General features: G+C 43.3%; 1 protein-coding gene across 4 annotated transcripts in view; it reads right to left on the reverse strand.

Moving 5' to 3' along the window:
• TTF2 (transcription termination factor 2) overlaps positions 1 to 14701 on the reverse strand; it is a 534153-nt gene that overhangs the window by 143551 nt on the left and 375901 nt on the right. For all 4 annotated transcript variants that reach the window (XM_053705754.1, XM_053705753.1, XM_053705751.1 and 1 more), the window contains one exon: positions 8186 to 8356. In XM_053705754.1, coding sequence (XP_053561729.1) covers positions 8186 to 8356 — 171 coding nt within the window. The remainder of the gene's footprint in view (positions 1 to 8185; positions 8357 to 14701) is intronic.

Raw genomic sequence — 14701 nt, forward strand, 5'->3', positions numbered from 1 at the left:
AGAAGGAGTAAATAAATTACCCAAATTATTCCATTCCCTGGAAATTACTTCTGGAATAACTACAGGAGATTTAAAAACCTTATTTAAACGTTTACATTTAGAATCAAGAGGACCAGAATCCTCTATTTCTAATGCAAATAACACTTCTTTAAGTAAAGAACGAATAAATTCCATCTTGAACAAATACAAAGATTTATCAGCATCAACCTCTGAGACAGAAACCTCTGAACCAGAAGAACCATTATCAGTATCAGAATGATGATGTTCATTTAAAAATTCATCTGAAAAAAGAGAAGTTTTAAAAGACTTTTATGTATACTAGAAGGAGAAATAACAGACATAGCCTTCTTAATGGATTTAAAAAATAAAATCTCTTATGTTATCAGGAACACTCTGAAAATTAGATGTTGACGGAACAGCAACAGGTAATGTAACAGTACTAAAGGAAATTTTATCTGCATTAATAAGTTTGACATGACATGCAATACAAATAACAGCTGGAGAAACAGATACCAAAAGTTTATAGCAGATACACTTAGCTTGGTAGCTCCAGCACTGTGCAGTGATTTTCCTGAAGTAACTTCTGACTCAGTTGCAACGTGGAACATCTTGCAATATGTAAAAGAAAAAAACAACATATAAAGCAAAATTGATCAAATTCCTTAAATGACAGTTTCAGGAATGGGAAAAAATGCCAAAGAACAAGCTTCTAGCAACCAGAAGCAATAAAAAATGAGACTTAAATAATGTGGAGACAAAAGTGACGCCCATATTTTTCGCGCCAAATAAGACGCCCACATTATTTGGCGCCTAAATGCTTTTTGGCGCCAAAAATGACGCCACATCCGGAACGCCGACATTTTTGGCGCAAAATAACGTCAAAGAATGACGCAACTTCCGGCGACACGTATGACGCCGGAAACGGAAATAGAATTTTTGCGCCAAAAAAGTCCGCGCCAAGAATGACGCAATAAAATGAAGCATTTTCAGCCCCCGCGAGCCTAACAGCCCACAGGGAAAAAGTCAAATTTTAAGGTAAAAAATGTTAAATTAAAATGCATTATCCCAAATATGAAACTGACTGTCTGAAAAATAAGGAAAGTTGAACATTCTGAGTCAAGGCAAATAAATGTTTGAATACATATATTTAGAACTTTATAAACAAAGTGCCCAACCATAGCTAGGAGTGTCACAGAAAATAAGACTTACTTACCCCAGGACACTCATCTACATATAGCAGATAGCCAAACCAGTACTGAAACGAGAATCAGCAGAGGTAATGGTATATATAAGAGTATATCGTCGATCTGAAAAGGGAGGTAAGAGATGAATCTCTACGACCGATAACAGAGAACCTATGAAATAGACCCCTTAGAAGGAGATCACTGCATTCAAATAGGCAATACTCTCCTCACATCCCTCTGACATTCACTGCACGCTGAGAGGAAAACCGGGCTCCAACTTGCTGCGGAGCGCATATCAACGTAGAATCTAGCACAAACTTACTTCACCACCTCCATCGGAGGCAAAGTTTGTAAAACTGAATTGTGGGTGTGGTGAGGGGTGTATTTATAGGCATTTTAAGGTTTGGGAAACTTTGCCCCTCCTGGTAGGAATGTATATCCCATACGTCACTAGCTCATGGACTCTTGCTAATTACATGAAAGAAACATAATTTATGTAAGAACTTACCTGATAAATTCATTTCTTTCATATTAGCAAGAGTCCATGAGCTAGTGACGTATGGGATATACATTCCTACCAGGAGGGGCAAAGTTTCCCAAACCTCAAAATGCCTATAAATACACCCCTCACCACACCCACAATTCAGTTTAACGAATAGCCAAGAAGTGGGGTGATAAAAAAGTGCGAAAGCATATAAAATAAGGAATTGGAATAATTGTGCTTTATACAAAAATCATAACCACCACAAAAAAAAGGGCGGGCCTCATGGACTCTTGCTAATATGAAAGAAATGAATTTATCAGGTAAGTTCTTACATAAATTATGTTTTCTTTCATGTAATTAGCAAGAGTCCATGAGCTAGTGACGTATGGGATAATGACTACCCAAGATGTGGATCTTTCCACACAAGAGTCACTAGAGAGGGAGGGATAAAATAAAGACAGCCAATTCCTGCTGAAAATAATCCACACCCAAAAATAAAGTTTAACGAAAAACATAAGCAGAAGATTCAAACTGAAACCGCTGCCTGAAGTACTTTTCTACCAAAAACTGCTTCAGAAGAAGAAAATACATCAAAATGGTAGAATTTAGTAAAAGTATGCAAAGAGGACCAAGTTGCTGCTTTGCAAATCTGGTCAACCGAAGCTTCATTCCTAAACGCCCAGGAAGTAGAAACTGACCTAGTAGAATGAGCTGTAATTCTTTGAGGCGGAGTTTTACCCGACTCAACATAGGCAAGATGAATTAAAGATTTCAACCAAGATGCCAAAGAAATGGCAGAAGCTTTCTGGCCTTTTCTAGAACCGGAAAAGATAACAAATAATCTAGAAGTCTTACGGAAAGATTTCGTAGCTTCAACATAATATTTCAAAGCTCTAACAACATCCAAAGAATGCAACGATTTCTCCTTAGAATTCTTAGGACATAATGAAGGAACCACAATTTCTCTACTAATGTTGTTGGAATTCACAACTTTAGGTAAAAATTCAAAAGAAGTTCGCAACACCGCCTTATCCTGATGAAAAATCAGAAAAGGAGACTCACAAGAAAGAGCAGATAATTCAGAAACTCTTCTGGCAGAAGAGATGGCCAAAAGGAACAAAACTTTCCAAGAAAGTAATTTAATGTCCAATGAATGCATAGGTTCAAACTGAGGAGTTTGAAGAGCTCCCAAAACCAAATTCAAACTCCAAGGAGGAGAAATTGACTTAACAGGTTTTATACGAACCAAAGCGTGTACAAAACAATGAATATCAGGAAGAATAGCAATCTTTCTGTGAAAAAGAACAGAAAGAGCAGAGATTTGTCCTTTCAAAGAACTTGCGGACAAACCCTTATCTAAACCATCCTGAAGAAACTGTAAAATTCTCGGTATTCTAAAAGAATGCCAAGAAAAAAGATGAGAAAGACACCAAGAAATATAAGTCTTCCAGACTCTATAATATATCTCTCGAGATACAGATTTACGAGCCTGTAACATAGTATTAATCACAGAGTCAGAGAAACCTCTTTGACCAAGAATCAAGCGTTCAATCTCCATACCTTTAAATTTAAGGATTTCAGATCCTGATGGAAAAAAGGACCTTGTGACAGAAGGTCTGGTCTTAACGGAAGAGTCCACGGTTGGCAAGAGGCCATCCGGACAAGATCCGCATACCAAAACCTGTGAGGCCATGCCGGAGCTACCAGCAGAACAAACGAGCATTCCTTCAGAATCTTGGAGATTACTCTTGGAAGAAGAACTAGAGGCGGAAAGATATAGGCAGGATGATACTTCCAAGGAAGTGAAAATGCATCCACTGCCTCCGCCTGAGGATCCCGGGATCTGGACAGATACCTGGGAAGTTTCTTGTTTAGATGGGACGCCATCAGATCTATTTCTGGAAGTTCCCACATTTGAACAATCTGAAGAAATACCTCTGGGTGAAGAGACCATTCGCCCGGATGCAACGTTTGGCGACTGAGATAATCCGCTTCCCAATTGTCTATACCTGGGATATGAACCGCAGAGATTAGACAGGAGCTGGATTCCGCCCAAACCAAAATTCGAGATACTTCTTTCATAGCCAGAGGACTGTGAGTCCCTCCTTGATGATTGATGTATGCCACAGTTGTGACATTGTCTGTTTGAAAACAAATGAACGATTCTCTCTTCAGAAGAGGCCAAAACTGAAGAGCTCTGAAAATTGCACGGAGTTAAAAAATATTGATCGGTAATCTCACCTCCTGAGATTCCCAAACTCCTTGTGCCGTCAGAGATCCCCACACAGCTCCCCAACCTGTGAGACTTGCATCTGTTGAAATTACAGTCCAGGTCGGAAGCACAAAAGAAGCCCCCTGAATTAAACGATGGTGATCTGTCCACCATGTTAGAGAGTGTCGAACAATCGGTTTTAAAGATATTAATTGAGATATCTTCGTGTAATCCTTGCACCATTGCTTCAGCATACAGAGCTGAAGAGGTCGCATGTGAAAACGAGCAAAGGGGATCGCGTCCGATGCAGCAGTCATAAGACCTAGAATTTCCATGCATAAGGCTACCGAAGGGAATGATTGTGACTGAAGGTTTCGACAAGCTGCAATCAATTTTAGACGTCTCTTGTCTGTTAAAGACAGAGTCATTGACACTGAATCCATCTGGAAACCCAGAAAGGTTACCCTTGTCTGAGGAATCAAAGAACTTTTTGGTAAATTGATCCTCCAACCATGATCTTGAAGAAACAACACAAGTCGATTCGTATGAGATTCTGCTAAATGTAAAGACTGAGCAAGTACCAAGATATCGTCCAAATAAGGAAATACCACAATACCCTGTTCTCTGATTACAGACAGAAGGGCACCGAGAACCTTTGTAAACATTCTTGGAGCTGTAGCTAGGCCAAACGGCAGAGCCACAAACTGGTAATGCTTGTCCAGAAAAGAGAATCTCAGGAACTGATAATGATCTGGATGAATCGGAATATGCAGATATGCATCCTGTAAATCTATTGTGGACATATAATTCCCTTGCTGAACAAAAGGCAAGATAGTCCTTACAGTTACCATCTTGAACGTTGGTATTCTTACATAACGATTCAATATTTTTAGATCCAGAACTGGTCTGAAGGAATTCTCCTTCTTTGGTACAATGAAGAGATTTGAATAAAACCCCATCCCCTGTTCCGGAACTGGAACCGGCATAATTACTCCAGTCAACTCTAGATCTGAAACACATTTCAGAAATGCTTGAGCTTTTACTGGATTTACTGGGACACGGGAAAGAAAAAATCTCTTTGCAGGAGGTCTTATCTTGAAACCAATTCTGTACCCTTCTGAAACAATGCTCTGAATCCAAAGATTGTGAACAGAAATGATCCAAATTTCCTTGAAAAAACGTAACCTGCCCCCTACCAGCTGAGCTGGAATGAGGGCCGCACCTTCATGTGGACTTAGAAGCAGGCTTTGCCTTTCTAGCTGGCTTGGATTTATTCCAGACTGGAGATGGTTTCCAAACTGAAACTGCTCCTGAGGATGAAGGATCAGGCTTTTGTTCTTTGTTGAAACGAAAGGAACGAAAACGATTATTAGCCCTGCTTTTACCTTTAGATTTTTTATCCTGTGGTAAAAAAGTTCCTTTCCCACCAGTAACAGTTGAAATAATGGAATCCAACTGAGAACCAAATAATTTGTTACCCTGGAAAGAAATGGAAAGTAAAGTAGATTTAGAAGCCATATCAGCATTCCAAGTTTTAAGCCATAAAGCTCTTCTAGCTAAAATAGCTAGAGACATAAACCTGACATCAACTCTGATAATATCAAAAATGGCATCACAGATAAAATTATTAGCATGCTGTAGAAGAATAATAATATCATGAGAATCATGATGTGTTACTTGTTGCGCTAAAGTTTCCAACCAGAAAGTTGAAGCTGCAGCAACATCAGCCAAAGATATAGCAGGTCTAAGAAGATTACCTAAACACAGATAAGCTTTTCTTAGAAAGGATTCAATTTTCCTATCTAAAGGATCTTTAAACGAAGTACCATCTGACGTAGGAATAGTAGTACGTTTAGCAAGGGTAGAAATAGCCCCATCAACTTTAGGGATTTTGTCCCAAAATTCTAATCTGTCAGACGGCACAGGATATAATCGCTTAAAACGTTTAGAAGGAGTAAATGAATTACCCAATTTATCCCATTCTTTGGAAATTACTGCAGAAATAGCATTAGGAACAGGAAAAACTTCTGGAATAACCACAGGAGCTTTAAATACCTTAACCAAACGTTTAGAATTAGTATCAAGAGGACCAGAATCCTCTATTTCTAAAGCAATTAGTACTTCTTTAAGTAAAGAACGAATAAATTCCATTTTAAATAAATATGAAGATTTATCAGCATCAACCTCTGAGACAGAATCCTCTGAACCAGAAGAGTCATCAGAATCAGAATGATGATGTTCATTTAAAAATTCATCTGTAGGGAGAGAAGTTTTAAAAGATTTTTTACGTTTACTAGAAGGAGAAATAACAGACATAGCCTTCTTTATGGATTCAGAAACAAAATCTCTTATATTATCAGGAACATTCTGCACCTTAGATGTTGAAGGAACTGCAACAGGCAATGGTACTTTACTAAAGGAAATATTATCTGCTTTAACAAGTTTGTCATGACAATCAATACAAACAACAGCTGGAGGAATAGCTACCAAAAGTTTACAGCAGATACACTTAGCTTTGGTAGATCCAGCACTAGACAGCGATTTTCCTGTAGTATCTTCTGGCTCAGATGCAACGTGAGACATCTTGCAATATGTAAGAGAAAAAACAACATATATATAAAGCAAAAATGATCAAATTCCTTAAATGACAGTTTCAGGAATGGGAAAAAATGCCAAAGAACAAGCTTCTAGCAACCAGAAGCAATGAAAAATGAGACTGAAATAATGTGGAGACAAAAGCGACGCCCATATTTTTCGCGCCAATAAGACGCCCACATTATTTGGCGCCTAAATGCTTTTTGGCGCCAAAATTACGCCACATCTGGAACGCCGACATTTTTGGCGCAAAATAACGTCAAAAAATGACGCAACTTCCGGCGACACGTATGACGCCGGAAACGGAAACGAATTTTTTGCGCCAAAAAAGTCCGCGCCAAGAATGACGCAATAAAATGAAGCATTTTCAGCCCCCGCGAGCCTAACAGCCCACAGGGAAGAATCAAATTTTTGAAGGTAAGAAAAAATGATTAAATCAAATGCATTATCCCAAATATGAAACTGACTGTCTGAAAATAAGGAAAGTTGAACATTCTGAGTCAAGGCAAATAAATGTTTGAATACATATATTTAGAACTTTATAAATAAAGTGCCCAACCATAGCTTGGAGTGTCACAGAAAATAAGATTTACTTACCCCAGGACACTCATCTACATGTTTGTAGAAAGCCAAACCAGTACTGAAACGAGAATCAGCAGAGGTAATGGTATATATAAGAGTATATCGTCGATCTGAAAAGGGAGGTAAGAGATGAATCTCTACGACCGATAACAGAGAACCTATGAAATAGACCCCGTAGAAGGAGATCACTGCATTCAAATAGGCAATACTCTCCTCACATCCCTCTGACATTCACTGCACGCTGAGAGGAAAACCGGGCTCCAACTTGCTGCGGAGCGCATATCAACGTAGAATCTAGCACAAACTTACTTCACCACCTCCATCGGAGGCAAAGTTTGTAAAACTGAATTGTGGGTGTGGTGAGGGGTGTATTTATAGGCATTTTGAGGTTTGGGAAACTTTGCCCCTCCTGGTAGGAATGTATATCCCATACGTCACTAGCTCATGGACTCTTGCTAATTACATGAAAGAAATAGCATGATATCCTCAGCAGAGGATATAACAACTGTCCCCCAGACCACTATGAGGGCAAGGAGGGGCCAGCTGGTCACCTTTAACAGCCCCCCTCTTCCTGAGATAAGGTATTCCCCAAGGGAGGATTCAGGTAAGTAAGAAAAAAGTGAGGAGCAGTCACAGCACTTCCAGGTCTGACAGCTTCATTCAGACTTCTGACAGGGACCTGAAGTAGAAGGAAAGCAGTGTAAGCTAAAACTGGTTGCCAGGTCGGATGTTAGGAGGACAGAGAAGTTCCCTGCAACATTCTAGCAGCTAACACAGCATTAACCCCCGTCCTATCTTGAAAGAGAAACTACCCATTAAAGGACTTCATTATCTTCAGAGCACCATCTTCACTTCCTCCTCGTTAAAGAGGCAAAGAATGATTGGGGAGTATGGGTAGTGGGAGGATACTTAAGCTCTGGTTGGGGTGTCTTTGCCTCGCCTGGTGGCCAGGCGGTGAATTTCCCCAACAGTAATTAATGGTATAGTGGATGCTCCATTCTCCATGCCATCGGAAGGGTCTAAATTCACAGCTGCCTCCCTAAGGAGTGAGGACCATTATAAAGGATATACAAGGAGTAATATTTGTACAATGTGAACACACACACATGAACATTCTAAAGTGTAGACCTTGGTGCTCTGGCTGTCACTCTCAAACAGCTCTGAAGGGAAGCTGGTCCCATTGAGGGAGACTCTGGATTTAGGATCAGGACTCTGCAGTTCACACAGACTCAGCGCGTTCATCTGCTCGTCCAGGCTCAGGCTCAGTCCTTCACTTTGCAACTCCAACTTCTCCAATGTCTGTATGGACAAAACAAATGTTTATAACACTAGAACACTGCTCTAAATTCAGTCCTTCCTAATACACGTAGCTCTGTAACCGTCACCCACAAACTACATCATCCCCTCATGCACTATTCTCCTCTTACACACACACACAAAGCCTTCCTGATACACACATCATTGTTATTCACTCCCCTCGTGCACTATTCTCCTCTCACACACACAGCTCTGGTATTCACTTCCCTCATGCACTATTCTCCTCTCTCACACACACAGCTCTGGTATTCATTCCCCTCATGCACTATTCTCCTCTCTCACACACACAAAGCCCTCCTTATACACAGATCTCTGGTATTCACTCCCCTCATGCACTATTCTCCTCTCTCACACACACAAAGCCCTCCTAAGACACAAATCTGTGGTATTCACTCCCCTCATGCACTATTCTCCTCTCTCACACACACAGCTCTGGTATTCACTCCCCTCATGCACTATTCTCCTCCGAAACACACACACACAAAGCCCTCCTGATACACACAGGTCTGGTATTCACTCCCCTCATGCACTATTCCCCTCTCTCACACACAGCTCGGGTATTCACTCCCCTCATGCACTATTCTCCTCTCTCATACACAGCTCTGGAATTCACTCCCCCTCATGCACTATTGTCTCACATACACACACAGCTCTGTTATTCACTTCCCTCGTGCACTATTCTCCTCTCACACACACACACAACTCTGGTATTCATTTCCCTCGTGCACTATTCTCCTCTCTCACACACAGCTCTGTTATTCACTCCCCTTGTGCACTATTCTCCTCACATAAACACACAGATCTGGTATTCATTTCCCTCGTGCACTATTCTCCTCTCACACACACAAAGCCCTCCTCATACACACAGCTGTGGTATTCACTCCCCTCATGCACTATTCTCCTCTCTCACACACACAGCTCTGGTATTCACTCCCCTCATGCACTATTCTCCTCACACACACACAAAGCCCTCCTGATACACACAGCTCTGGTATTCACTCCCCTCATGCACTATTCTCCTCACACACACACAAAGCCCTCCTGATACACACAGGTCTGGTATTCACTTCCCTCATGCACTATTCTCCTCTCTCACACACACAAAGCCCTCCTAAGACACAAAGCTCTGGTATTCACTCCCCTCATGCACTATTCTCCTCTCACACACACAAACAGCTCTGGTATTCACTTCCCTCGTGCACTATTCTCCTCTCACACACACACACAAAGCCCTCCTAAGACACACAGCTCTGGTATTCACTTCCCTCATGCACTATTCTCCTCACACACACACAAAGCCCTCCTAAGACACAAAGCTCTGGTATTCACTCCCCTCATGCACTATTCTCCTCTCACACACACACAGCTCTGGTATTCAGTCCCCTCATGTACTATTCTCCTCTCTCACACACAGCTCTGGTATTCACTTCCCTCATGCACTATTCTCCTCTCACACACACACAAAGCCCCCCTAAGACACACAGCTCTGGTATTCACTTCCCTCATGCACTATTCTCCTCTCACACACACACACAAAGCCCTCCTGATACACACAGCTGTGGTATTCACTCCCCTCATGCACTATTCTCCTCTCTCACACACAGCTCTGGTATTTGCTCCCCTCATGCACTATTCTCCTCACAGACACAGCTCTGGTATTCACTCCCCTCATGCACTATTCTCCTTTCACACACACACACCACTCTGGCATTCACTCCCCTCATGCACTATTCTCCTCTCTCACACACAGCTCTGTGATTCACTCCCCTCGTGCACTATTCTCCTCACACACTCACAGCTCTGGTATTCACTTCCCTCATGCACTATTCTCCTCTCACACACACACACACACAGCTCTGGTATTCACTCCCCTCATGCACTATTCTCCTCTCACACACACACACAGCTCTGGTATTCTATCCCCTCATGCACTATTCTCCTCACACACACACACAGTTCTAGTATTCACTCCCCTCATGCACTATTCTCCTCACACACACACACAGTTCTAGTATTCACTCCCCTCATGCACTATTCTCCTCTCACACACACACACAAATCCCTCCTGATACACACAGCTCTGGTATTCACTTCCCTCATGCACTATTCTCCTCACACACACAGCTCTGGTATTCTATCCTCTCATGCACTATTCTCCTCACACACACACACAGCTCTGGTATTCACTCCCCTCATGCACTATTCTCCTCTCTCACACACAGCTCTGGTATTCACTTCCCTCATGCACTATTCTCCTCTCTCACACACAGCTCTGGTATTCACTCCCCCTCATGCACTATTCTCCTTTCACACACACACACCGCTCTGGCATTCACTCCCCTCATGCACTATTCTCCTCTTTCACACACAGCTCTGGTATTCATTCCCCTCATGCACTATTCTCCTCTCACACACACACAAAGCCCCCCTAAGACACACAGCTCTGGTATTCACTTCCCTCATGCACTTTTCTCCTCTCACACACACACACACACACACCGCTTTGGTATTCATTCCCTCATGCACTATTCTCCTCTCACACACACACAGCTCTGGTATTCACTCCCCTCATGCACTATTCTCCTCTCACACACACACAGCTCTGGTATTCACTCCCCTCATGCACTATTCTCCTCTCACACACACACAGCTCTGGTATTCTATCCCCTCATGCACTATTCTCCTCTCACATACACACACAGCTTTGGTATTCACTCCCCTCATGCACTATTCTCCTCTCTCACACACAGCTCTGGTATTCATTCCCCTCATGCACTATTCTCCTCTCACACACACACAGCTCTGGTATTCACTTCCCTCATGCACTATTGTCCTCACACACACACACAGCTCTGGTATTCACTCCCCTCATGCACTATTCTCCTCTCTCACACACACACACAGCTCTGGTATTCACTCCCCTCATGCACTATTCTCCTCTCTCACACACACACACAGCTCTGGTATTCACTTCCCTCATGCACTATTCTCCTCTCTCACACACACAAAGCCCCCCTAAGACACACAGCTCTGGTATTCACTTCCCTCATGCACTATTCTCCTCACACACACACACACACACAAAGCCCTCCTAAGACACAAAGCTCTGGTATTCACTCCCCTCATGCACTATTCTCCTCTCACACACACACACAGCTCTGGTATTCACTCCCCTCATGCACTATTCTCCTCTCTCACACACAGCTCTGGTATTCACTCCCCTCATGCACTATTCTCCTCTCTCACACACAGCTCTGGTATTCACTCCCCCTCATGCACTATTCTCCTCTCTCACACACAGCTCTGGTATTCACTTCCCTCATGCACTATTCTCCTCTCACACACACACACAAAGCCCTCCTGATACACACAGCTGTGGTATTCACTCCCCTCATGCACTATTCTCCTCTCTCACACACAGCTCTGGTATTCACATCCCTCATGCACTATTCTCCTCTCACACACACACACAAAGCCCTCCTGATACACACAGCTGTGGTATTCACTCCCCTCATGCACTATTCTCCTCTCTCACACACAGCTCTGGTATTCACTTCCCTCATGCACTATTCTCCTCTCACACACACACAGCTCTGGTATTCACTCCCCTCATACACTATTCTCCTCTCACACACACACACACACAGCTCTGGTATTCACTCCCCTCATGCACTATTATCCTCTCACACACACACAGCTCTGGTATTCACTCCCCTCATACACTATTCTCCTCTCACACACACACACACACAGCTCTGGTATTCACTCCCCTCATGCACTATTCTCCTCTCACACACACACAGCTCTGGTATTCACTCCCCTCATGCACTATTCTCCTCTCACACACACACACAGCTCTGGTATCCACTCCCCTCATGCACTATTATCCTCTCACACACACACAGCTCTGGTATTCACTCCCCTCATGCACTATTCTCCTCTCTCACACACACAGCTCTGGTATTCACTCCCCTCATGCACTATTCTCCTCTCACACACACACACAGCTCTGGTATTCATTTCCCTCATGCACTATTCTCCTCTCTCTCACACACACAGCTCTGGTATTCACTCCCCTCATGCACTATTCGCCTCTCACACACACACACAGCTCTGGTATTCACTCCCCTCATGCACTATTCTCCTCTCACACACACACAGCTCTGGTATTCACTCCCCTCATGCACTATTCTCCTCTCACACACACACAGCTCTGGTATTCACTCCCCTCATGCACTATTCTCCTCACACACACACACAGCTCTGGTATTCACTCCCCTCATGCACTATTCTCCTCTCACACACACAGCTCTGGTATTCACTCCGCTCATGCACTATTCTCCTCTCACACACACACAAAGCTCTGGTATTCACTTCCCTCATGCATTATTCTCCTCTCACACACACACACACAGCTCTGGTATTCACTCCCCTCATGCACTATTCTCCTCTCACATACACACAAAGCCCTCCTGATACACACAGGTCTGGTATTCACTCCCCTCATGCACTATTCTCCTCTCTCACACACACAGCTCTGGTATTCACTCCCCTCATGCACTATTCTCCTCTCACACACACACACAAATCCCCCCCTAAGACACACAGCTCTGGTATTCACTCCCCTCATGCACTATTCTCCTCTCACACACACACAGCTCTGGTATTCACTCCCCTCATGCACTATTCTCCTCTCACACACACACAAAGCTCTGGTATTCACTCCCCTCATGCACTATTCTCCTCTCACACACACACAAAGCTCTGGTATTCACTCCGCTCATGCACTATTCTTCTCTCACACACACACAGCTCTGGTATTCACTCCGTTCATGCACTATTCTCCTCTCTCACACACACAAAGCTCTGGTATTCATTTCCCTCATGCACTATTCTCCTCACACACACACAGCTCTGGTATTCACTCCGTTCATGCACTATTCTCCTCTCTCACACACACAGCTCTGGTATTCACTCCCCTCATGCACTATTCTCCTCTCTCACACACACAGCTCTGGTATTCACTCCCCTCATGCACTATTCTCCTCTCTCACACACACAGCTCTGGTATTCACTCCCCTCATGCACTATTCTCCTCTCACACACACACAGCTCTGGTATTCACTCCCCTCATGCACTATTCTCCTCTCACACACACACAGCTCTGTTATTCACTCCCCTCATGCACTATTCTCCTCTCTCACACACACACACACACAGCTCTGGTATTCACTTCCCTCATGCACTATTCTCCTCTCACACACACACAGCTCTGTTATTCACTCCCCTCATGCACTATTCTCCTCTCACACACACACAGCTCTGTTATTCACTCCCCTCATGCACTATTCTTCTCTCACACACACACAGCTCTGTTATTCACTCCCCTCATGCACTATTCTCCTCTCACACACACACAGCTCTGTTATTCACTCCCCTCATGCACTATTCTCCTCTCACACACACACACAAAGCCCCCCCTAAGACACAAAGCTCTGGTATTCACTCCCCCTCACATGCTCTTGCTTACCTTATCCTTTATCTCAAATCTGAACCCAACACACTACAGGATCTCCACTCGCATAGACTATACTCATCACTATCTTCCCTCATGCACACTGCCCTGAACTACCATCCTTAGGCTCTGTCCTTGGTCCCCTTCTCTTCTCAATTTATACATCATCCTTGGGTTCCTTAATACAGTCCCATGTGTTTCAATATCATTTGTACGCTGATTATAATCAAATCTGCACCAGACATATCCCGTTCCTTACTAACTCGTGTCACTAACTCTAATATTTCATCCTGGATGTCACTACCTTAAACTAAATCTCTCAAAAACTGAGCTTCTTATTTTCCCCCTTCTTCCAAAATACCTATCCCCCAACTTTCTCTAACTGTTGATAACATCATTACCCCAACCCTGCATGCCCGATATCTTGGGGTCACACTTGACTCAGATCTCTCTTTCACTCCCCATATTCAGTCTTTGGCCTATTCTTACCGCCTCCATCTTACGAAATCTCCAAAATTTGCCACTTCCTACAACTACCTTAATCCACTCTCTCAACATTTCCCGCCTTGAATCCATCCTCCCTGACCTCCCTAGCTGCCATCTTTCTCTTTTACAATCCATAATAAATGCCTCTGCCAGGCTGATCTTCCTTACACGTCGCTCCTCATCTGCTGCATCTCTCTGCCAGTCCCTTCACTGGCTTCCTCTAACTTCCAGAATAAAACATAAAATCCTGAAGTTTACAGGACTTCTCCAGACTTGCCCCTATTTTGTGAACTCTCTGCCTCGTTCCACAAGACTCTCCCCTAGTT

The sequence above is a fragment of the Bombina bombina genome, chromosome 3 (genome assembly GCF_027579735.1).
Source record: "Bombina bombina isolate aBomBom1 chromosome 3, aBomBom1.pri, whole genome shotgun sequence".
NCBI lineage: Eukaryota > Metazoa > Chordata > Amphibia > Anura > Bombinatoridae > Bombina > Bombina bombina.